The sequence below is a fragment of the Myodes glareolus genome, unplaced genomic scaffold, assembly GCF_982192425.1.
Source record: "Myodes glareolus unplaced genomic scaffold, mMyoGla1.1 HAP1_SCAFFOLD_127, whole genome shotgun sequence".
NCBI classification, from domain to species: domain Eukaryota; kingdom Metazoa; phylum Chordata; class Mammalia; order Rodentia; family Cricetidae; genus Myodes; species Myodes glareolus.
Genome location: NW_028263278.1, coordinates 168072 through 191542, shown reverse-complemented (window position 1 = coordinate 191542; position 23471 = coordinate 168072). Strand labels below are relative to the sequence as shown.

At 37.8% G+C, this 23471-nt stretch overlaps 1 protein-coding gene across 1 annotated transcript; it reads right to left on the bottom strand.

Annotated features, from left to right (window-relative positions):
• Nucleotides 1-58: 58 nt before the first annotated feature.
• Nucleotides 59-1802, bottom strand: LOC148117055 (uncharacterized). Its single transcript, XM_087903242.1, is given in 4 exon segments — nucleotides 59-217; nucleotides 219-827; nucleotides 996-1178; nucleotides 1716-1802. Coding segments are annotated over 4 exon segments (1038 nt in total).
• Between the last annotated feature and the right edge of the window lie 21669 nt (nucleotides 1803-23471).

The window sequence follows — 23471 nt, the reverse complement described above, 5'->3', positions numbered from 1 at the left end:
ATTACATATAGGGTTTCTCTCCAGTATGTGTTCTTTTATGGTTTTGAAGACTACTGTGTTAGGCAGAGGCCTTACCAAACTGATTACCTTCAACGTGTTTCTCTCCAGTATGTGTCCTTTTATGCTTTTGAAGATCACTGTTTTCAGCAAAGGCCTTACCACACTGATTACATTCACACGGTTTGTCTCCAGTATGTGTTCTTTTATGGTTTTGGAAGACTATGGTGTTGGGCAAAGGCCTTACCACACTGATTACATTCATAGGGTTTTTCTCCAGTATGTGTTCTTTTATGCCTTTGAAGACTACTGTGTTGGGCAAAGGCCTTACCACACTGATTACATTCATAAGGTTTTTCTCCAGTATGTGTTCTTTTATGCTTTTGAAGACTACTGTGTTCGGAAAAGACCTTACCACACTGACTACATTCATAGGGTTTTTCTCCAGTATGTGTTCTTTTATGCAACTGAAGATGTCTGTGCCGGGCAAAGGCCTTACCACATTGATTACATTCATAGGGTTTCTTTCCAGTATGTGTTCTTTGATGACTTTGAAGACTAATGTGTTTTGAAAAGGCCTTACCACACTGATTACATTCATAGGGTTTTTCTCCATTATGTGTTCTTTGATGACTTTGAAGATTACTGTGTTTTGAAAAGGCCTTACCACACTGATTACATTCATAGGGTTTCTCTCCAGTATGTGTTCTTTTATACAGATGTAGAGAACTGTGCCGGGCAAATGCCCTACCACATTGATTACATTCATAGGGTTTCTCTCCAGTATGTGTTCTTTTATGCTGTTGAAGACTTCTGTGCAGGGAAAAGGCCTCACCACATTGATTACATACATATGGGTTTTCTCCAGTATGTGTTCTTTTATGATTTTGAAAATCACTGTGAAATACATAGGCCTTACAACACTGATTACATTTATATGGTTTCTCTCCAGTATGTGTTCTTTTATGCAGTTGAAGATAACTGTGCCTGGCAAATGCCTTACCACATTGATTACATTCATAGGGTTTCTCTCTGGTATGTGTTCTTTTATGATTTTGAAGACTACTCTGAGCTGCAAAGGCCTTACCACACTGATTACATTCATAGGGTTTCTCCCCAGTATGTGTTCTTTTATGCAATTGAAGATTACCATGCTGGGCCCGGTATGTGTTCTTTGATGACTTTGAAGATTAGTGTGTTGTGAAAAGGCCTTACCACATTGATTGCACTCAAAGGGTTTCTTTCCAGTATGTGTTCTTTGATGACTTTGAAACTTACTGTGTTTTGAAAAGGCCTAACCACATTGATTACATTCATAGGGTTTCTCTCCAGTATGTGTTCTTTTATGAAATTGAAGACTTCTGAGCTGGGCAAAGGCCTTACCACATTGATTACATTCATAGGCTTATTCTCCAGTATGTGTTCTTTGATGACTTTGAAGATTAGTGTGTTGTGAAAAGGCCTTACCACATTGATTACAAGCAAAGTATTTCTCTCCTGTATGTGTTTTTGATGACTTTGAAGATTACTGTGTTTTGAAAAGGCCATACCACACTGATTACATTCATAGGGTTTCTCTCCAATATGTGTTCTTTCATGCAATTGAAGTTTACTGTGCTGGGCAAAGGCCTTACCACATTGATTACATTCATAGGGTTTCTCTCCAGTATGTGTTCTTTGATGACTTTGAAGATTACTGTGTTGTTAAAAGGCCTTACCAGATTGTTTACACTCATAGGGTTTCTTTCCAGTATGTGTTCTTTTATGCTTTCGAAGATCACTGTTTTCAGCAAAGGCCTTACCATACTGATTACATTCATAGGCTTTCTCTCCAGGATGTATTCTTTTATGACTTTGATGAGTTTCATAAAGAACAAAGTCTTTATCATCTTGACTGCATTCATAGGGTTTTTTCCCAGAATGCTTTCTTTTAAGCACTTGAATATTACTGTGATAAGCAAAGGCTTTACCACACTGCTTACTTTTAGAGCATTTTTGCCCATTATGTGTTTTTTCTTTCTGTAGAAGGTGAGTGTCATAAGACAAGTCTTTAACACAGTGAGGATACATGGAAAGTTTCTCCTCACCATTTGGATTCCTTTCAATCCTGCACAATAAGTGGCACATTTAAAAAATTTACCTCATTCAAGACACTGTTGAACCATATATCTCTATGAATTAATTTTATAATTTGATCCAATTCTAAAAGGAATTAGGTATTAAAACTTCATAACTCTGTTTAAAATCATGTTTGCTTTTTAATTAATGATCAGGTTGCATCTAGGAATATGAGTATAATGATAAATTCCTTTGTCATGGTTTACCTTTTCACATATAGAAAAACATTTTATATTATATTATTCACACTTTTGAAGACAACTGAATACACTGAGAGATTTACCAACTTTACTGCATTCATAAATTTTACTATACTGTGAATCATATATATTTGCTAAGTGAACTAGGACATTCAGAAGTATTTGCACAAACCTAGAACTCATGTGGCATTTTTGTAATATTTATATATTAATAATGATGTAGAAAACCATCAGTATTGTATACTTGAATCAAATTTAACAAGTATACTCTACATGGGAACTATTGCTGATCTTCTTTTTGTTATCAAGGAGAGGTATGTTAAATCTTTCCATATCCCTATGCTCATAAGCTTATATACACATAGGAAAGGAAGAATAATTCACAGATATGAAATTGAGGTATATGGATTTGTGAGGATTTAATAACCATCTATGCACTTAAAGCTGTGCTTATTGCATTGTTGCTTTTATTTAAAAGTTCTAGGAAAAATTACAATATCATCAGAGGCACATTGTTATCAACTTGCACGTGAAAATTACCTTGCATGTCTTCTAGAACATTGCCAATATTCTTCAGTGTTATGGTCTTCCCAAATGTAACCTGAAATTCAGGACCAGAATATATGTCATATCATTTAACAATGTTCAACATTTAGCTTATTATCTTAAGTGCACCTAAGAACTATGACTGCTTTATTCACCTCATTCTTCTTTCTAAATCAAATTGCAGAACAACATCCTTTACAAAGGAAAAGCTGTTTCCATACTTTGAAACATGAAGGAAATTCATTATTACCTATAGAAATGAGGATCCTGTAGGTCTCCAGCATTACATCTTTATAGAGAATCTTCTGGGAAGGATTCAACAAATCCCACTCTTCCTGAGTGAAGTTGATATACACATCATCATAGGTCACTGCCTTCTAAAATATACGACACATGTGTAAAATGGAAAGCATGACAGTGATAAAGTTGGAAATGCATACTTCTTTCAGAGTATAGACATATGATTCTGGTGTTTCTTAATCTTATTCCATGACATAGACAGTCACTTTTGAAGGAAATTGAAAAGCAAAGTAAACTCTGTCATTTCTGTACTCTTTATAAGGGTTATCACCTCAGAAGAGCAATGTCTATTGACAGGAAGAGACAACAATAAAGATCAACAGTATATAGTATGCATGAGAAAATTGTATGAAGAGTTAAAGACCACACAATAAAAGTAATATGGACACACTGGGTGTATTGTGTCTTTAGCCACAACACTCAGAAAACAGAGGTGGATATATTTGTCTCTAAGTAGAATGTCAGTCAAGCATATGCAATCAGGTCCAGGACCGGTTGAAGAACACATTAAGACACTGTCTCCTTTGCAAAATCAGTGAAACAGACAAATGGAACAGAAAGAACTGAAAGACATTTATTGAAGTTCTTACATATAATTTTGCATTCATTCCAGTTTTGTATTCATCTTCCAGCTATCGAAGTGCCATAATTTAAACTGTAATTCCAATAACATTTTGTAGAATGGAACTTCATGTATAAAGCAGTTAAAATGGACAGATGAAAACACTAGAAATATAAATGTTGGTCATTAATAATCAACACAGGGCTGGTGAGAGGGTAGAGTATTTCAGAGTTCTAGCTGGTCTTGGGTGGCGGTGAGCACATTTTCCAGTACTTACATGGAGATCACAAATTTCCATTGTTCCATGATCAGGAACTCTGAGATCTTTTGATCACCATGATGACCAGGTACCCATGTAATGAATATCCAGACATATAAAATTGTCATATTGATTTTACAAAAAAAATCAATTCAAGAATAACAAGCCAGATGAATTTCATATACTTGCAATTAAGTGACTCAGAATGCTCAGGCAGTATTAATGTGATAAATACATGACATCCTGGGAATCAGAGTGAAACCCTCCTTGAAATTTTAAAATTCAAGATACAAATGAAGCTCAGCACAGCAGCATATACTTGACATATAAAAAACCTGTATTCCAGGGTTAACACCCTAAAATATAAAAATGAATAGAGCCAAAAATGATGTCCCCCTTTACTTTCAGGTATTTGGAACCACACAGTAAGGGTTACTCAGACAAGCAAACAAAATAATTAAAATAGCAGGTTGCCAAACTCTGTAAAAGCAACTGTTTCTGCTATATCTTATTTTTAGTTATAGAATATACATAAGATATAGAATACATAGATCAAGCCTATTATGATAGCAAAATCATTTCAGTATAAGTAAAAAATTGTCAAATTAATGACAAACACAAAACAGTAGAGATAAATGTCAGGAAATAGTTGAGGGTACTAAGACTGACCACATACAGTGAGGAATTTCATCTAGACAGGCTTCTCCTACTAAAGATTCACACTTGTCTGCATTTGTTTTTATTGCATACCTAAAATTGTTTACTGTCCAGGGGTGCTTTTTAAAATGCTAAGCACTTTTTAAAAATGTAAGCTGCATCATTGCTAAGGGAAATACAGCAGAGCCTGCTTTCCCCACCCAGTCCAGCATGGCTTGCTGCATATAAGCTGCATGCACTGCCCTACTTCCAGGCACACAGCCAGTACATGCAACCATTATGCAAGCTTCAGCATGCTCCTCACAAACCCCATCCAAATACCTGGTCTCCTAAAAGAACTAGAGCTCATACTAGCAGCACGTCCCAGAAATTCTACATGTCAAAATGGTGCATCTTTTTTGCCTGCTACTGCTGCTGAGTCAGGAAAACCTCTCTTAAAGGAGGTGTGGCATGCCATCAGCAAAGAGCAACACTCTGTGTTAAACCTCTCGATGTTTTTTTCCTGGAATTCCTTTTCAAGCCCTCTCAGGTTTTACATGGATTTAGTTAGTTATGTGAGCACCAATTTGTTCCAAAAAAAGGGTCACTTGTCCTTTCCAGCCACCCAGCTAGCTTAGATTCAAAAATAATTACACAGAAACTATTAATTACAACACTGCTTGGCCTATTAGCTCTAACTTCTTATTGGCTAACACTTACATATTAATATAATCCATCTCCATTAATTTGTATATCACCATGAGGTCATGGCCTACCAATAAATCACGTCTAGTAACTTTATCTAATGGTTTGGAAAGTAAGATATTTTCCCTTGAATGCTGGCTCTTTCCTGGGTCAGGTCACCTGTTCTGGTGTATTGCCTTGTTAAGTTCTACCGGCCGCTTTTGTGATTTTGATATGCCTATTATCATTTTCCTTGCCTATGGGTTTTCCACCTATGTCTGTAAAAACTAGAAACCTCATGGAGATCTGCCCTTATTCTTACTCTTCTTTTTCTTCTCCTCACTATTTCTACATTTTCCACTTAATCTCCGTTCTCCTTACTCTTCTCCTTATTCTTTCTCTTCTATGTGCTTCCTTCACTTCATTTTTTCCTCTTGCATGAAAAATAAAGAAGACACAGAAGTAATGTTCTTAAGTTTAATTTTACATTCAAATCCTCCCCTGCTGTAGATATCCATTATGGAGGTCTATGGGGATACTGAGGCTGGTAATCAAGGCCCCCTAATAGAGACAGAAATGACACCCCCACCTTTTCTCTTTTATTGTCCTTCTAGCAGAAGGTGTGACACAAATTAAAGGTGTGCCTTACAGCTTCAAGTTCTAAAAGAAGAGTCATCCTGTCTGCTTGAGTTTTGAACTCCTCCTCAGCTGAAGTCACCTTTTCATCATATTTGCATGGAATACAAGGATCTTTATACACTTTTCCCATTTCTGGAGATTATTCACATTATTCTTCCTCAGATTTCTTGTCTCACTAATTTTCTAATCATGCCCTTTACTAATCCCTGACTTATCCAGCCAACCCACTGGATAGAGTCCATCAGTCAGTAAATTGCTAGTTGCACATTAGGTCAATTCTTCCAAATAAACTGTATGAAAATGTCTACTCTTTGAACTTCTGCCCACTGTGAAGATTTCCCTTTACAAGTATCTTTCAGTGTTGTGCCAGTAAGGGGTTGCAATCCTGCAGCTGTCTAATTCTTGTTGGTTCCAGCATGATGTATAGAGCCATCAGCCAGGCCCTAGGCTTCTCTTCCTTATTCAGCCAATCATATGGAATAGGCTATAGGTGTATGTTTAACAGCAGAAGGCATTGTAACAGGAGTAGAAATGATTGGCATCTGGCCACTTCTTCATGTAGCTTCCTTGTGCCTTTGCTCTGCTTGGTTCTGATCTCTTATATACCACTTGCATTTGATAAAAGATTACAGATACACATGTCCTACTTTATAACTTGATAGATCTGATAATACCCAGCTCATGATGGGCATTATAGGTCACATGATAAGGTGTTTACCCACTGTCAAATATTCAGTTTCTCCCAGAGACTGGAATTAATGGCATGTGCTCATATTTGACTATATTTATTTTTGAAAGTAATTATATGGGCAGTAGTAGCAGACACTTGGAATGCATTTAAGAGATCCTTTATTGTTCCAGTTTTCCAGTGATCCTTTTCTTGTAACTCAGTTTTCTTCTATTCTTGTGTGTCTGTGTGTGTGTATGTATGTGTGTGTATGTATGTATATAGACTATGTATCAAAGACCATAAATTGCAGTGAACTTCCTGCCTCTGTTTCAAGATTACTGGTATGAAAAGAATGTACTACCACACTGTTCAAGGATTCCTAGTCAGGGTCAGAAACCTAATGTTGATTAAAAAGTAGATTTCTCCTCCATTTGACAGAATTGCTCTTAGGAAGGGATCAGCTCCCTAATGGTTTATCCAATGAAAAGTAGTCAGTCCACTATCCTTACATACACAACCAACAAAAATGGAAGCAGTGAATTGCATTCATGTATCAGCATAGTTATTCACCCACACTTAACAAGATGAAGTTGGAAGGGATTTGTGGCAGGGATTAAATGAACAAATAAACTCCAAAAGTAATGTACCTTCTTTTAATTAACATTTTTGGGGCTTAATTTTAAATTAAAAAGAGCAGCTAGATAGTTGGCTCAGCAATTAGAGAACTGGGTGCTATTACAGAGGACCCTGATTGCATTCCTGGACCCTGCATGCTAGCTCACCATCTGTTCTAAATCCATTCCCAGGTATCTCATCCCTTCTTCTGCCCTCTGTAGGTACTGTGCACAGGCATATTCACACAAAACACCATATAAGTAAATAAATTTAAGGTTAGAAAAAATAAAGGATGAAATTCTCTACAGTAATGTCACAACCCTGAGAAAAGCAACAAGCCAGGTCTAGTTAAAATGGACTCCTTGTCTTCTATGGAAGCAGCTGGGGCCTTCTGCATTGCCACCCTGCACAGAGCAAAAGCAGCTTTGCTCTGAGATTAATAGAGATCATCATAACCATTCTTTCAGAAGCACTGTATAGAGGGCTGTTAGGTAGGTGACTTTTCCTTGAAGTTTTCTGGCTTTGTGTTCTTCATGTTTTGTAGCTGTGAGAATTATGGTTTTGGTACAGTTGTCTTTTAGATCAAACATCAAAATTAACAATCAACTTTTCACAGTGTCATCTCCTTGATTTTCAACTAAGAACTTATGGTATCATATGAACATGCCAGAGGCATTTCTTTCCATCATTTTCTAACTCACATATGTTCCTACATGACTTTGAAGGAAGAATGTCCCTAAATATCTGTTTTTACATTGTATTCATGTTTGGTAGTGGATTTATTAACTGAGCATGCTTAAGAAAAGGGAAAACATTACATGCACATGTTCAGACATCCTAAGTAAAATCCCCATACTTCCTTTGTTGACAAAAAAACACTGATTTGAAAATTACTCCTGTGTACTGTGTGCCTCCTGCAAGCAATATTTTTTGTTTCGTTTTGTTTGTCTTGGCTGTTGAGATGCTATTTTTGGTAGTCAAACTGACTACCTCTGGGATTAACTAATACACAACGAATTAATTATATCTGAGAAAGATTTTACTTAAATGTTTTGAAATGGAAAAATCCTCGTGGTGGCATACAGATTAGTAGATATGGGTTAGTCAAGATGTGAGAGTTAGCCAATAAGAGGCTAGAACTAATGGACCAGGCAGTGTTTAAATGAATACAGTTTCCATGTAATTATTTTGGGTGTAAAGTAGTCAGGGAGCCAACGTGAATGCAGCCCACCATTCCTTTTTGCAACAGCTTTTTAGACAAAAAGGAAGAAATGTTACTGAAGTTCTTAGTAATTCCATCATTGACAGGAGACCAAAAACATCAAAAATACTTTAGGAGCTATGACTTTTGTTGCTAAGTGATTCTGGGGTCCTTAGGAAGCAGGAAAGTTTAAAGTGGTACTGAAGGCCTGTAAGGAGAAAAGGACCCTTCATTAATCTCTATTCTAGGTGCAGACCTAACATTTCAACGTGGCTATGTCAAACCGCTGGCAAAGGAATCTAGTCTGTGGAGATCAAGAAATGGCAACTTATCTATCAGAAATAATAGTTTAACTAATTTCACATTAGCAACCACAACTAGAAACAAGCTAGAAATTTTAAGCTTCCTTCCTACCCCTGCTTTCTGAACTGTGACTATGATTTCTTGAAATACGTGGACAGTGAACTCTGATTTTCACAAAAGTACCTCTGTATCACTACTCCATAATAAAATCTGGACAGCATTAGAACACAAATTCCCCTCCCTCTTTGTCTTCTTACTGTGAAGTCAAGGTTTACGCTGGAATATCTGACTCAGTTAGACTAGGAGGCAGAAAATGGGTGGTCGAAATGATGTAATTATAATTTCCAAAAATTATGTTAAGAAACTGTAACAAGCTTTATAGCCATGTTCTCCAGGGCACCTCCAGCTCCTACTGCAGGGACTTCTTGATTTCTCAAGGCCCTCCCCTCCCCCCATGTTCACCCTTTTGTCTGCAGGGTCTTTGGAACTTCAAGAGTCCTGTGCCTGTGCTGAGGACATCCTTACAGACCTGTGAGTGGGTGCAATCCCTGGGCAGCGAGGAAAGTCTGGGAAAGAAGCACTGGGCCCCTCAGCTCCTGCTGCAGAGCCTTTTTTGTTCCAAGCATCCCTGCTTCCCTACCCCGACAAGCATGCCCGATTGCCATAAGGTCCTTGGCCCAGGAACAGTTCCTGCTCCAGCACTGAGGCTATCTACCCAGAGGGGAACAGTGTCTACTCCTACACTGAGACTATCCACCCAGAGGGGAACAGTTCCTGCTCCTGCACTGAGGAGATCTACCCAGAGCCAGTCACAGAACAGATTGGACCAAGACGCCAAGACTATCCTGGCTGCATTTGAAGGAAGAGATGTGCAGGTGTCAATGCAAGATTTGCTCCAACCTGAAAGTGAACATGACAACACCAGATTCCAGGGATCACACAACAAGAAGACTTGAACACCCTATTCCAGAAGAAGTAGAAGAAATCAACTTGAAACATAACATTATGAAAATAATAGAGGACCTTAAACAGGAGGTGAAAAACTGCTACAAAGAAATGGAGAAGACAAACAGAATAATGAACGAATATTAAGAGTTGCAAGGGAAGAAGGTCAGTAACATATAAAGGGAAACCTATCAGAATCACACCTGACTTCTCAATGGAAACCATGAAGGCCAGAAGGTCTTGGATAGATGTGCTGCAGAAACTAAGAGACCATGGTACCAAGCCCAGACTACTATACCCAGCAAAGGAAAACTTGCATTCACCATCGATGGAGAAAACAAGATATTCCAGGACAAAAGCAGATTTAAACAATACATAGCCACAAACCCAGCCTTACAGAAAATACTAGAAGGAAAAACACAAACCAAAGAATCCAACAACACCCATAATAACATAAGCATCTAACAACCCTCCACAAGCACAACTCAAAGGAGGAGAACACACAAACACCACCACCGGAAAAAATAACCAGAGTTAGGAACCACCGGTCATTAATATCACTTACTATCAATGGACTCAATTCACCCATTTAAATAGCACAGGTTTAAAGAATGGATATGAAAACAGGATCCAACATTCTGCTGTTTACAAGAAACACACCTCAAACTCAAAGACAGACACTATCTCAGTGTAAAGGGTTGGGAAAAGGTTTTCCAACCAAATGGACCAAAGGAACAAGTGAGTGTGGCTATACTAATTTCTAACAAAATTGATTTCAAGCTAAAGTCAATCAGAAGAGATGGAGATGGACACTTTATACTCATATGAGGAGCAATACATCAGGAGGAAGACTCAATCCTGGATATCTATGCCCCTAATATAAAAGCACACACATATGTAAAAAAAACATTACTAGAACTCAAAGCATATATCAAAACCCACACTCTAATAGTAGGAGATTTCAACACACCTCTCTCACCAATGGACAGGTCAATCAGACAAACACTTAACAGAGAAATAAGAAAACTAACAGATGTAATGAATCAAATGGACTTAACAGATATCTATAGAACATTCCACCCAAACAGAAAAGATTATACCTTCTTCTCAGCATCTCTCGGAACCTTGTCAAAAAATGATCACATAATTGGTAACAAAGCAAACATCCATAGATACAAAAGAATTGTAGTAACCAACTGTGTACTATTGGATTACCATGGAATAAAGTTAGAATTCAACAACAATTCTACCCCCAGAAAGCCTACAAACTCATGGAAAAAGCTGAATAGTCAACTACTGCACCACCCCTGGGTCACGGAAGAAATAAAGAAAATAAAGTCTTCCTTGAATTCAATGAAAACAGACACACAACATACCCAAACCAATGGGACACTATGAAAGCAGTGCTAAGAGGAAAGTTCATAACACTTAGTGCCCACATAAAGAAAATGGAGAAAGCACACATTAGAGACTTAACAGCACACCTGAAAGCTCTTTAAAAAAAGAAGCAGACTCACCCAGGAGGAGTAGAAGACTGGAAATAATCAAACTGAGGGCTGAAATCAACAAAATAGAAACACGGAAAACAATCCAAAGAATCAATGAAACAAAAGTGGGTTCTTGGAGAAAAATCAACAAGATTGACAAACCCCTATCCAAACTAATCAAATGGCAGAGAGAGCACACACAAATTAATAAGATCAAAACGGAAAAGGGAGACATAAACACAAACACAGAGGAAATTTAGAGAATCATTAGATCTTACCAAAGCCTGTATGCCACAAAATTGGAAAATGAAAAAGAAATAGACATTTTTTTAGATAAGTACCATATACCAAAATTAAATCAAGGCCAAGTGAACAATTTAAATAGACTTGTAATTCTTGAAGAATTAGAAGCTGTCATCAAAAACATCCCTACTTAAAAAATCCCAGGACCAGATGGTTTTAATGCAGAAATCTACCAGAACTTCCAAGAAGAGCTAATACCTATACTCCTTAATGTATTTCACAAAACAAAAACAGAAGAGTCATTGCCAAACTCCTTTTATAAAGCTGCAGTTGTCCTGATACCAAAACCACACAAAGACACAACCAAGAAAGAGAATTACAAGCCAATCTCACTAATGAACATTGATGCAAAAATTCTCAATAAAATACTGGCAAACTGAATCCAAGAACACATCAAACAAATTATACATTATGATCAAGTAGGCTTCACCCCAGAGATGCAGGGCTGGTTCAACATATACAAATCTATCAATTTTATATGATGTAATCCATTATGTAAATAAACTGAAAGAAAAAACATATGATCATTTTATTAGATGCTGAGAAAGCATTTGACAAAAATAAACACCCCTATATGATAAAGGTCTTGAAAAGACTAGGGATACAAGGTTCATACCTAAATATTATAATAGCTATATTCATCAAGCCAACAGCTAAAATCAACTTAAATAGAGTGAAACTCAAAGCCATTCCACTAAAATCAGAAACAAGAGAAGGCTGTCCACTCTCTCCGTACCTCTTCAATATAGTGCTTGAAGTTCTAGCAATAACAATAAGACAACATAAGGAGATCAAGGGGATTCGAGTTGGAAAGGAAGAAGTCAAACTCTTTTTACTAAAAGATGATATGATAGTATACATAAGCAACCACAAAAATTCCACCAAAGAACTCCTACAGCTGATAAGGACCTTCAGTAATGTGGCAGGATACATGATGATCTCCAAAAAATCAGGTGCCCTCCTATACACAAAGGATAAAGAAGGAGAGAGGGACATCAGAGAAGCATCACCTCTCATGATACCCACAAATATCATAAAATATCTTGGGGTAACTCTAACCAAAAAAGTGAAAGTCTATTTGACAAGAACTTTAAATCTTTAAAGAAAGAAATTGAAGAGGATACCAGAAAATGGAAGGATCTCTCATGCTCTTGGATTGTGAGGCTCAACATAGTAAAAATGGCAATTCTACCAAAAGCAATCTATAGATTCAATGCAATTCCCTTCAAAACGCGAACAAAATTCTTCACAGACCTTAAGGGAACAAGAATCAATTCTATATGGAAAAACAAATCAGCCAAAATATCCAAAACAATCCTTTACAATAAAAATATTTCCAGAGGCATTACCATCCCAGACTTCAAACTCTATTACAGAGCTACAGTAATGAAAACAGCTTGGAAAGGGCATAAAAACAGAGATGTTCATGTGTTTTTAAAGGATGTACTGAGTGAAAAAAGCATAATAAAAAACTTAAAAGGGAACATTATTGTTCTGATAAATAACAATATTTCTTCAAATTCTATAATTTTATGGCCAAATAATTTCATATGTTCACAGTAATGAGATATTTTTATTGCATTGTCAATTCAATCCTTTAAAAAATGTTTTATGTGTGTTTTTGTGAATACACATGTGCCATGCTATGTATGTAGCACAGATAGGAAAACTAACAGGTGTCTATGATCTACTTCCACTTTGTGACTTTTAGTCCTTAAACCTAGGGAGTCATTTGACTGCAAATACCCTCAAAGACACTTCTTTTGGTTGAAAAATTATTTGTGAATGAGATGATGTAAGAATGTGTATAAGTAACTGATAAAGTTAACATATATGAAAAAATTGTAGGAATATTAGGGTAAACAAGATATAGAAGTCAGGTTATCAGACTTAGATGCAATAAACTTTAATAAATGATGCAATTTTATGGCATGTAATTTTGGTTGTGAGAAAGTATAAATACTTGTCTTGTTCTCAGAATGAAAACAATTAAAACATCTGTGCTGGTAAGTATATTTTCACATGCAAAGAGAATCGACTATTCAAATTGTCCCATGGTCCTCTATTCCTGTATGAAATTACATTTACAATTTGAAAAGAAAACAAGACTTTACTTTTGTAATATTTCTTCTAATTAAATTCGAACACCAATGAGATGACTCAGTGGGAAAGGACTTTTATGGGCAAGACTAGAATCCCAACCTCGATTACATCTTGAATTTTGCAGGAAAATAGATTGGTCCATGGTCAACAATTGAAAAAAAATCATTTTGTCACTTCAAAGATTCGCATTTAATGATCCTTAAAGAAGGATTCTTAAAAGAAATGCAACACTAGCTCAGATTGAGAGATAGATGTTTAATTATTAGGGATAGACTCACAAATTATAATTCTATGCTTGAACTGAGATCAGAAACCGAATCATGCAGCCAGGAAAGAGGCTGGACAAAAGCTCTATACTGGCATATATAATATAAGAGGCCATGCCCCAGAGGTAAAAATTTTTTCTAAATTCTTTTTTCTTTCTGTCCCATGTTCCTGACATGGATCAGCAACTCTGAATTTTATTTAATAACATGTATGGATTTATAGAGAGACAGAGCCAGTGTCGAACTCCAAAGCCAGCTCTATATATTCATAAACTTTTATCCACCTACAAAAGGCACCCAATGAAATGATAAGATAGAAGTGTAGATTATTGAATCTGCTCTTTAAAAAAATAAAGAGGCATTGCAGTGTTGTTTTTTGTTGCTATTGTTTATCAGGTGTTCTTGTTTTATTTTATTTTTTTCTTTACATTTTCCCCTTTTATTTGGAGGGAATGGGAAGAAGTTGCAAAAGGAGTTGGGAGCTGGATTTTGTTTATTTTTTTAAAATCATTTACAAGGGATGGGTTTTTTAAAATAATGTGTCATGAAGAATGTTGTTTATGGAAAAAAAGAAAAATGATTTATTTTTTGCTACATGGATTATGGCCCAAGATGTGGATTATGCTCTATCTCTGTGCCCAACACAATGCACATCTGAGAAATGTCTGCAGATCAGAAACTCCTTTGCCGCCTGGAATTAAGCTTTACTACATCACACCACTGCAGCTAGTGGTGGCATCACATTAAAAGCATTCAAATCATGCATTGCAAGAAGATCAATATCTTCATTTCCTACCAGTGCCTAAAATATTTGTAATATTTATAACACATATCTGAAATTGGAATGCAATATTGAGAACTTCTAGAATCTAGACCTTCAGTTTTCTTATCTCTCTTCCCACTGCACACCAAGAGCAGTGTCCATGTGTGTGCTCTGGACAATCACCATCATATCCTGAATTTCCAGAGTCACCCCTGCCCCAATAAATTCATATACAGGGAAGCTCAGAGGACAAGGGCCACTGCCAACATGAACCACATGGACCAACATAACTAGAGTCTGTCTCATGATCAGTCCAAGTCACAGCAGAAATGACAGTTCAACAGATCTGAACACTCAACACTCACCATGGTATAGCTTGTGATCTTCCTTACTACTCCTACTGCAGAGGCAGAATAGAATCATGGAAAGAACCCACAAGTGTCTGCCACTAGTACTCTTGAATCCTAACCCTTCCCAGAATCCCTCACTGGCTAGGGCCACCCAGCTGGGCTTCTCAATATTAGCAGCTTCTGTATAGGAGGATCAGAGATCAAATGACTCAGACAGTACAATCCTTCCAGTTCTGCCCTCCCAGTCCAGCAGACAGGGCCCTAGTTTAGAAAATTTGTATTTAGTACACATTATTCCACTCTCCTAGAGCACATCCTGTTCCTCATCCAAAGTACAGGGTCCTTTGCATGCAGATTTCATTGCACACTCACTTTCCAGTGCAGCCATTCCATTGCCCCAGAGAGGGGAAATCCTAAAGACACAGGTCACATATAATGTAATCATTGTTCCTGTGTAACTGTGATTACTTTGTAACTGTTGCTAAAGAAAAGCAGACCATGAATTAGAAAACAATCAAGATCATGTTAGGGCTTGGAGGGAGCAAAGACAATGTGAATATGATGTAGTTTTAATCTCAAAAATTATTTTGAAAAGTTGAAACAGGCTTTATGACCATGTGCTCCAGAGACTAAGGATTTGTTTTAGAGCACAATTAATACTTCTCATGTACTTTCCCTAAAGATGAAGATCTTAATCCAGAAAAGTAACAGTCCTATTAAGCAGGGCCACATTGTACCCAGATCATCTATTTTCTATGAACTATTGTAAATATCACAATTAGGTTTGAAGATAAGGTCAGGCCCATACCCAGATTGGCATTGTCTGTGGACTGCTAACAACGGTCAATTGGGACAGTCATACAGCATCACAATTGACTGCTGATTCCACATAAGTAATCTCAGTTGAAGGAGGAAAGCTCTCTCCCTCAGGCCAACCTCTCACTTCCTGCACTGTTTCTCCACCAACTTCAAAGTTGGTCAATGAATTAAATTCCTATACCAATCCCTCTTCATTTCCAAGTCCCCAACAAAAGCCAGAAAGATCAGCAGACACTCATTAACTGCTCTATTTTTCTTTCTCACTGACTAGTAAAGGACAAACCTGAAGGAGTTGGAGGACTGTCTTCACAGAACAGAGCAGGAGAGGCAGGATTAGGTGTTCAAATTAATTCTCAATTATGTAGCATGAGGCAAGCCTAAAGTATAGGAGACATTGCTCTGCATAGAAATCAATATAATTTGAAAGAAATGAAATGAAACTATCAATGACTTAGAAACATTGGAGAAGAGAAACAGATAGAGATAAGAGCAATACACTTAAAGAAAGTATTTGAAACTGATACCAAAAAGTGATTTTTAAGGTGATGATAATAATGCACATTTAGCTGGGCAGTGGTGGTGCACGCCTTTAATCCCAGCACTTGGGAGGCAAAAGCAGGTCGATCTTTGTGAGTTTGAGGCCAGCCTGACCTACAAGAGCTAGTTCCAGGACAGGCTCCAAAGCTACAGAGAAACCCTGTCTTAGTACAACAAAAAAGTGCACTTTTAAGATTAAATAAAATTTTTTTAATTGACTTTAAGGAAGAGTAGGCCCTTCCCTAGGAGAGAGGATGCCATTAACAAGAGATAGATTGATGGTGCCCATATACATATGTTGACTGCTGAGATCTGTAACATATAGAGCTAGTCAATGGTCTGTTTTTCAAATCTCTGAGCTGACATACATCTGTCAAGCAAGATCGATCATATATCTCTTACCAAAAGCAATCTACAGATTGAATACAATGCCCATCAAAGTCCCATCAAAATTCTTCAAAGACTTTGAAAGAATGGTACTCAAATTCATATGCAAAAAGCAAAAAAAAAACCCAAGATAGCCAAAACAATCCTATACAATAAAAGAACTTCTGGAAGCATTACAATCCCTGACTTCAACCTTTACTACAGAGCTACAGTACTGAAAACAGCCTGGTATTGGCATAAGAACTGACAGGAAGACCAATGGAACTGAAAAGAAGACCCAGATATCAATCCACATATCTTTGAATAGCTGATATTTGACAAGGAAGCAAAAAATATCAAATGGAAAAATGAAAGCATATTTAACAAATCGTGCTGGCATAACAGGATATCAACAAGTAGTAATATTAAAATAGACTGATATCTATCACCATGCACAAAACTCAAGTCCAAGTTGATCAAAAACCTCAACATAAAGCCAGCCACACTGAAACTTATAGACTAGAAAGTAGGAAGTATACTTGAAGGCATTGGCACAGGAGACCACTTCCTAAATATAACCCCAGCAGCACAGACACTGAGAGAAACGATAAATAAATGGGACCTCCTGAAACTAAAAAGTTTCTGTAAAGCAAAGGAAAAACAAGAACCTATAGAATAGGAGAAAATCATCACTAACCCCACATTAGACAGAGGTCTGATCTCCGAAATATACGAAGAATTCAAGAAATTGAACACCAAAAGAACACATAATCCTATAAAAAATGGAGTAAAGACCTAAACAGAGAACTCTCAATAGAGGAATCTAAACAGGCTGAAAGACACTTAAGGAAATGTTCAATATCCTTAGTAGTCAGAAAAATGCAAATCAAAACAACTTTGAGATTCCACCTAACACCTGTAAGAATGGCCAAGGTCAAAAACTATGAAGACAACTTATGCTGGAGAGGTTGTGGGGAAAGGGGAACACTCCTCATTGCTGGTGGGAATGCAAGCTGGTACAGTCCCTTTGGATGTCAGTGTGGCAATTTCTCAGAAAATTAGGAAACAACCTTTCTCAAGACCCAGTATTACTACTTTGGGTAAATAACCAAAGGATGCTCAATCGTGCCAAAGGACATGTGCTCAACTATGTTCATAGCAGCTTTGTTTGTCATAGCCAGAACCTGGGAATAACCTTAATGCCACTCAACTGAAGAATAGATAAGAAAAATGTGGTACATTTACACAGTGGAGTGCTAAACAGCAGAAAAAATAATGACATCTTGAATTTTGCAGGACAATGGATGGAATTAAAAAAACACTATTTTAAGTGAGGTAACCCAGACACGGAAAGATAATTATCACATGTACTCATTCATAGGTGGTTTTTAAGCATAAAGCAAAGAAAGTCAGCCTACAAACCACAATTCCAGACATTAGACAAAAATGAGGATGCTAAGAGGGACTTAGAGTTCTAATTTACATGAGAAGTAGAAAGTATAAAAAGACAAGATCTTCTGAGTAAATTGGGTGCATGGGGACCTTGGGAGAGTGTTGAAGAGGGGAGTGGAGAGGCAGGGAGTGAAGCAAAGAAAATTGTAGAGCTCAGTAAATATCAAAAAAAAAGATTGATCATATCTGCAGAGGATAGTTGCCTAATTGCAAATTCAATGTTTCTTGACTCAAGATAACCTTCCTAATCTGGATACCCACACAATCTGGTCTGTGTTCATTCACATGACATTAATTTACACATGCTGGGCAATTACAAACCACTCCTGCTACCACAATCAGGCCATTTTCATAGTGGTGTCTCAATCAGGCAACAGCTGATTGCATATGCTGTGCCCCTTGCAGTGTACACAATAATTTATTCTTCCTATTGTGGTCTGAGGACAGAAGAAATGCTCCATATGCAAATCCTTTTCCTGCAACTGCATTGGGCAGTCAACTACATGACTCAAATGCATTATTTTATTTTATTTGTTTTTGAGACAGGGATTCTCTGTACCTTTGGTGCCTGTCCTGGAACTAGCTCTTATAGACCAGGCTGGCTTCATACTCACAGAGATCTGCCTATCTCTGTCTCTCAAGTGGTTGGATTAAAGGCATACACCACCACTGCCAGCAAATACATAATTTTAAAACTGTGAATTGGTACAGTCATTTAAGAACTTTTGAAGGTGTAATATAGTGGACACGGAAGGTCACTGTCCAGAAAAGCAACTGACAGGGACCAAGGCCATGTGAGTCAACAGAAGTTGTCTCAGAAACAATATTTCTATCAGGATGGAAATGCAGCTCTTCTAGAATTAATATACCTTTCCACTGAGAAATCACATCACACACTTAGAAGATTAATAAAGAAAAGTCTCTTTAATGATGTCATGAATTGATCTCTGTTCAATGCTCAAGGGGAGCTAGGTTAGATAGGTTTTGCATTCAATATATGCTGTTACCAATAAGTATCCCTTAGGATAATGGTCCAGATTATACTTTGAACAATTGAAACAGAAACAGGCAACTTACCAGTCTAAATATTTAGGCCAAAATATTCTCAGGATACTTTCTTAGGTATGCCAGTGACCTGTTACAGCAGGTCATTCTTCACTGAATGGGGTTCTAAGATGAAGATCACAAGGGAGGAGAAAGGCTGGACTGGACAAGTACAAGGTAAGAAAGATAGGGTGGGGAGATGTGGCAGAAGATAAGTCCCATGCCTAGTAAGCTTCTTAGGAAAAATAGCTTCTTAGCCTAGCACTGGTGGGGCATGCCTTTAATCCCCACCAGCAGATCTCTGTGAGTTCAAGGCCATCCTGGTCCACAAGAGCTAGTTCCAGAACAGGCTCCAAAGCTTCGGAGAAACCCTGTCTTGAAAAACCAAAAAAAAAAAAAAAAAAGGAAAAAGAAAAAAAGCATCTTGCCAGGTGATGGTGGCATAAGCCTTTAATCCCAAGAAACAGAGAGAAGAGCCCTTTGCCTCTCTGTGAGTTCAAGGCCAGCCTGGTCTACTACTTCCTATAGGAGAATTGAAAGAATTAGAAACTATCCTACAATGGGGCAAATATAGAAAGAGGAGAGTCCAACAATTCTATGCAAAGGGTATACAGGGTATTTCAAAATCTTTGCTATGTACAGAGCGGCCTTGGTACTGACAACCATAGCTCCATATGGTGGGAAGGGATAGGTTGTCAAGATCTGAAGCAACCCCTCCACAAAAGCCTGGGCAACAGACCATTATGGGCTCTTCAATCCATATTCCTGGTTTTAGAGAAGGAGCTCTGTTTTATTATCAATATATCAGGTCCTTAGGGAAACTCACAAGGCTTAGGTCCCAGGCTGTTACTAGGTCTGCAGTAATGTCCCTTCTCCATGCCTGAGGTCCTAAATAAAAGTCTTGATTGATCAGGTGAGTCCTTCCACAACAGTGTTTTACATTTCAAATATATGTCACCTGCTGTTCATATTGCTCATCTGACAGAACTATGCTTTTCTCAAAAAAAAAAAACTGGAACTTTATGGCGTGCCAGACTTTAAGGTTGGTTGTGACCCTGTAATGCCTCTTTTAGAAGATTGTTAAGAGGTCTGTTCTTTGATATTTCAATGGGCCTAGTGATTTTTTTTGAGACAGGGTTTCTCTGTAGCTTTGCGGCCTGTCCTGGAACTCACTTTTCAGATCAGGCTGCCTTGAACTCACAGAAATCCACTGGTCTCTTCCTCAAGTGTGCTGGAATTAAAGGCCTGCACCACCACCACCCAGCAGTGAGTTTTTATTTTTAAATCAGTGATGGCTTCTTTGAAATGGTTTGGAGTCAAATATCTGGACGATCCTGGTAAACAATGTATACCTTGGCATTCTAATCTCTACCAGCCCTAATTAACATATGCTGACATTTTGAGTGTTTTAGATGCAGTTCTCCCTCTGCTAAATTCTACTTTGTGAGGCTGAATTATTTTTTAATAATTAAGGTAGGTGGGGAAGACAGAACAGAATTTTGGAGGAAGAAAGCAGAGTCAGAGAGAGCCACCTGCCCATGCTGCTAGGTCAGACATGTTGAATCTTTCCCAGTAAGCCATGAGCTCATGGTGACATACAGATTATTAGAAATGGGTTGAATCAAGATGTGAGAGTTAGCCAATAAGAGGCTAGAACGAATGGGCCAGGCAGTGATTTAATAAATACAGATTTCTGTGTGGCTTTTTGGGGGTATAAGCTAGCCGGGCCAGGGATGCAGCCTGCTCTCCACTACATCACCTACCTGCTCCTCATTCGGGCATATCATCTTTGGTGATAACAATTTTTTCCTAGATACCTGCCTCTCACCTCCCCCAAGGAACAAATGCCTGACATCTCTGGGATGACAGTACTTGGGATGCCTCTCCAGCCACACCTTTTGCTGAATGTGGACACCTAGCTCTCCCCTTTCCCACGATGCCCTGTGCCCACAGGAAGTAGCCAGATTTGAGACTACATTCCCCAAATTCCAGCTGGCCAGGTCCAGAGTGCTAACTCTCTGGGTCAGGGGGCTAGAATAGATGCAAGGGCTGGGGCCTAAGCTCCCAACGTAACATTCTAGGCTCTTTGGATATAGGGGTGACAGAAAATTGGAGTGGTAAATATAAAAAACATTTAGGCTCTCTTTGGAAAAAAGGATGTAGACTCAAATCTGGCTACTTCCTGTGGAGTGCTCAGAACCACTTCCACAGAATATTTAAGTGAACTCCCAAAAGAGGAACACGTGGTCTCTTTCCCTTCCTCTCACTGGTCGCGTTCGTGACCTCTTGGGGCCACCCGAGAGTGCAGAACTCCCATTAAACCTGGATCTATTTTTTAATTTGGTTTGTTTTGATGTGAGTTGATTGGAATTTTGCATCGGCAGAGAGCTCACATTAGGAAAATATTCCTAACATCTTTGATGGTCTCTATATCTTTATTCCCCATTTTAACACATATCCTGCTTTTTTATTCTAAGCTCAACATATCGTTAAGGCAAAGAGGTTGATTTAACTCAGCAGGGTTTTTTATTATCTAATGTCTCCCCACAGCTGTTTCCTTTCCATTAACATTAAAAACTTTAAAGTTAATAATCCATTCTGTAACCTATATTTGGGTGTCTTAATTACCCCATTCTGTTAACTGAGCATATTTTTAAGATGCCTGATGAAGTAATATTCTAATTAATCCTTATCAATAAAAAATTAGGAGTCAGATATGGGTGTCTGAACCTGAAAGATCAGAGAAGCAGCAGAGCACCACCAGTGACTTGGACTTCCTCCATCTAAAAAAGACAAAGATCCTCTCTCAGAACCACCTGTCTACTTCCTGCCTATTATCAGATCATAGTCCTCAAAACCTCTATAAAAGAGATAAAGGCTATCTCTGATCTCTGACTACAAACAAAGTTTATTATCAAAGTATATACATTTCAATAGCACTTGCCCCTGGCTACAGACGCAATCAATGTCATCTTCTTGCTCTCCATAGGAACTTTCCTTTTTTCCTGTTGGATGCAATATGACTAGCTAGCTTGTACACTGCATTGTGATATGTTTGTCGAGCAATTTCCTTTCCCTCAGGGGTAAGAACGCCTAAAATACTAACAACTAAAGAGAGTTTTAAAGTTACAAAATGAAATATTTGTTCTGTGGCTTCATTCTGAGGTCAGATGAACTGAAGGTACTTTTTACATGGTTTTCACAGGGATTTTACACAATAGGAAAGAGAAAAGCAGGAACCAGATCTCAATCAAGATGATTAGTCTTTCCCCCATCGGAAAGTTGCATGGTGACTCCATTGCTTTGTGGGTTTTATTCCTTAAATTTGAAGCAAACTCCAGGCAAATGAATAATAATGAAAAGAGTAGTATTCATGGAAATTTGAATAAGTCGAGAATGGAGCTAGAAAGAATGTCTTCATGAGCACTATTTTTAGCTAACACTTCTCCCACCAAAGTCAGGTGAATTAAATATACAACTGCAGTAGTCAAGATTCTCTACATGAACAGGACAGGTAGAATGATTATCACCATGTATTAAAAAGCAACTTATAGAATATCTCAAAAGCTGTGGTCCAGGTAAATTAAGAACAGCTGCCTACCAATGGCAATTGAAGAATCCAATAGATTGCTTCTCAGCATTTTGTTTGAGTGAGTCTTCAATCAGTGAAGAATCAAGTAGTTGTTCAGCCCACAAGGCTTGATGTCTCAGCTGGTTTTAAGTATTCATCAATTTTACAATGAAGTAGGCTCAAATGCTGGTAAATGAATGAGCTGGGTAGCCAGAGCTAGAGCACAGAGGCACAAAATAATTTTCTTCTTCAAAATACTTTTTATGTGACTGCTGCTACCAGAATGTAAGATGGTGATAAAAGTTGGGCCATAGCCATTGTTTGATTTAGATATTTTTTCAGAGATTTCAAGGCAGGATTTTCCTGTGTAGTTGTGAAACTCATTCTGTAGGCCAGACTGGTCTCAACCTCAAAAAAGCCCACAACATCTACTCATGAGTGATGGTGTTAAAAGTGTGCACAGACACCAAGCAGTATAAGATGGGTCTGATCATCTCAAATTATATAGATTAATGGAAGATTTTCCCATTTCAAAACCTTTAAGTAAAATCTCTCTCGGGTATAAACAATTCTTTGTGTACTAGCTGATCCCAAGGTAGTCAGTTTTGACTATCAAAAATAGCCATTTCAAAAGCCAAGGCAGAAGAATGAGAAAAAAAATTCCTTCCTGCAGGAGGCACAAAAAACATGGGAGTTGTTTTCAAAACTGTGTTTTACCTCAACAATGGAAGCATG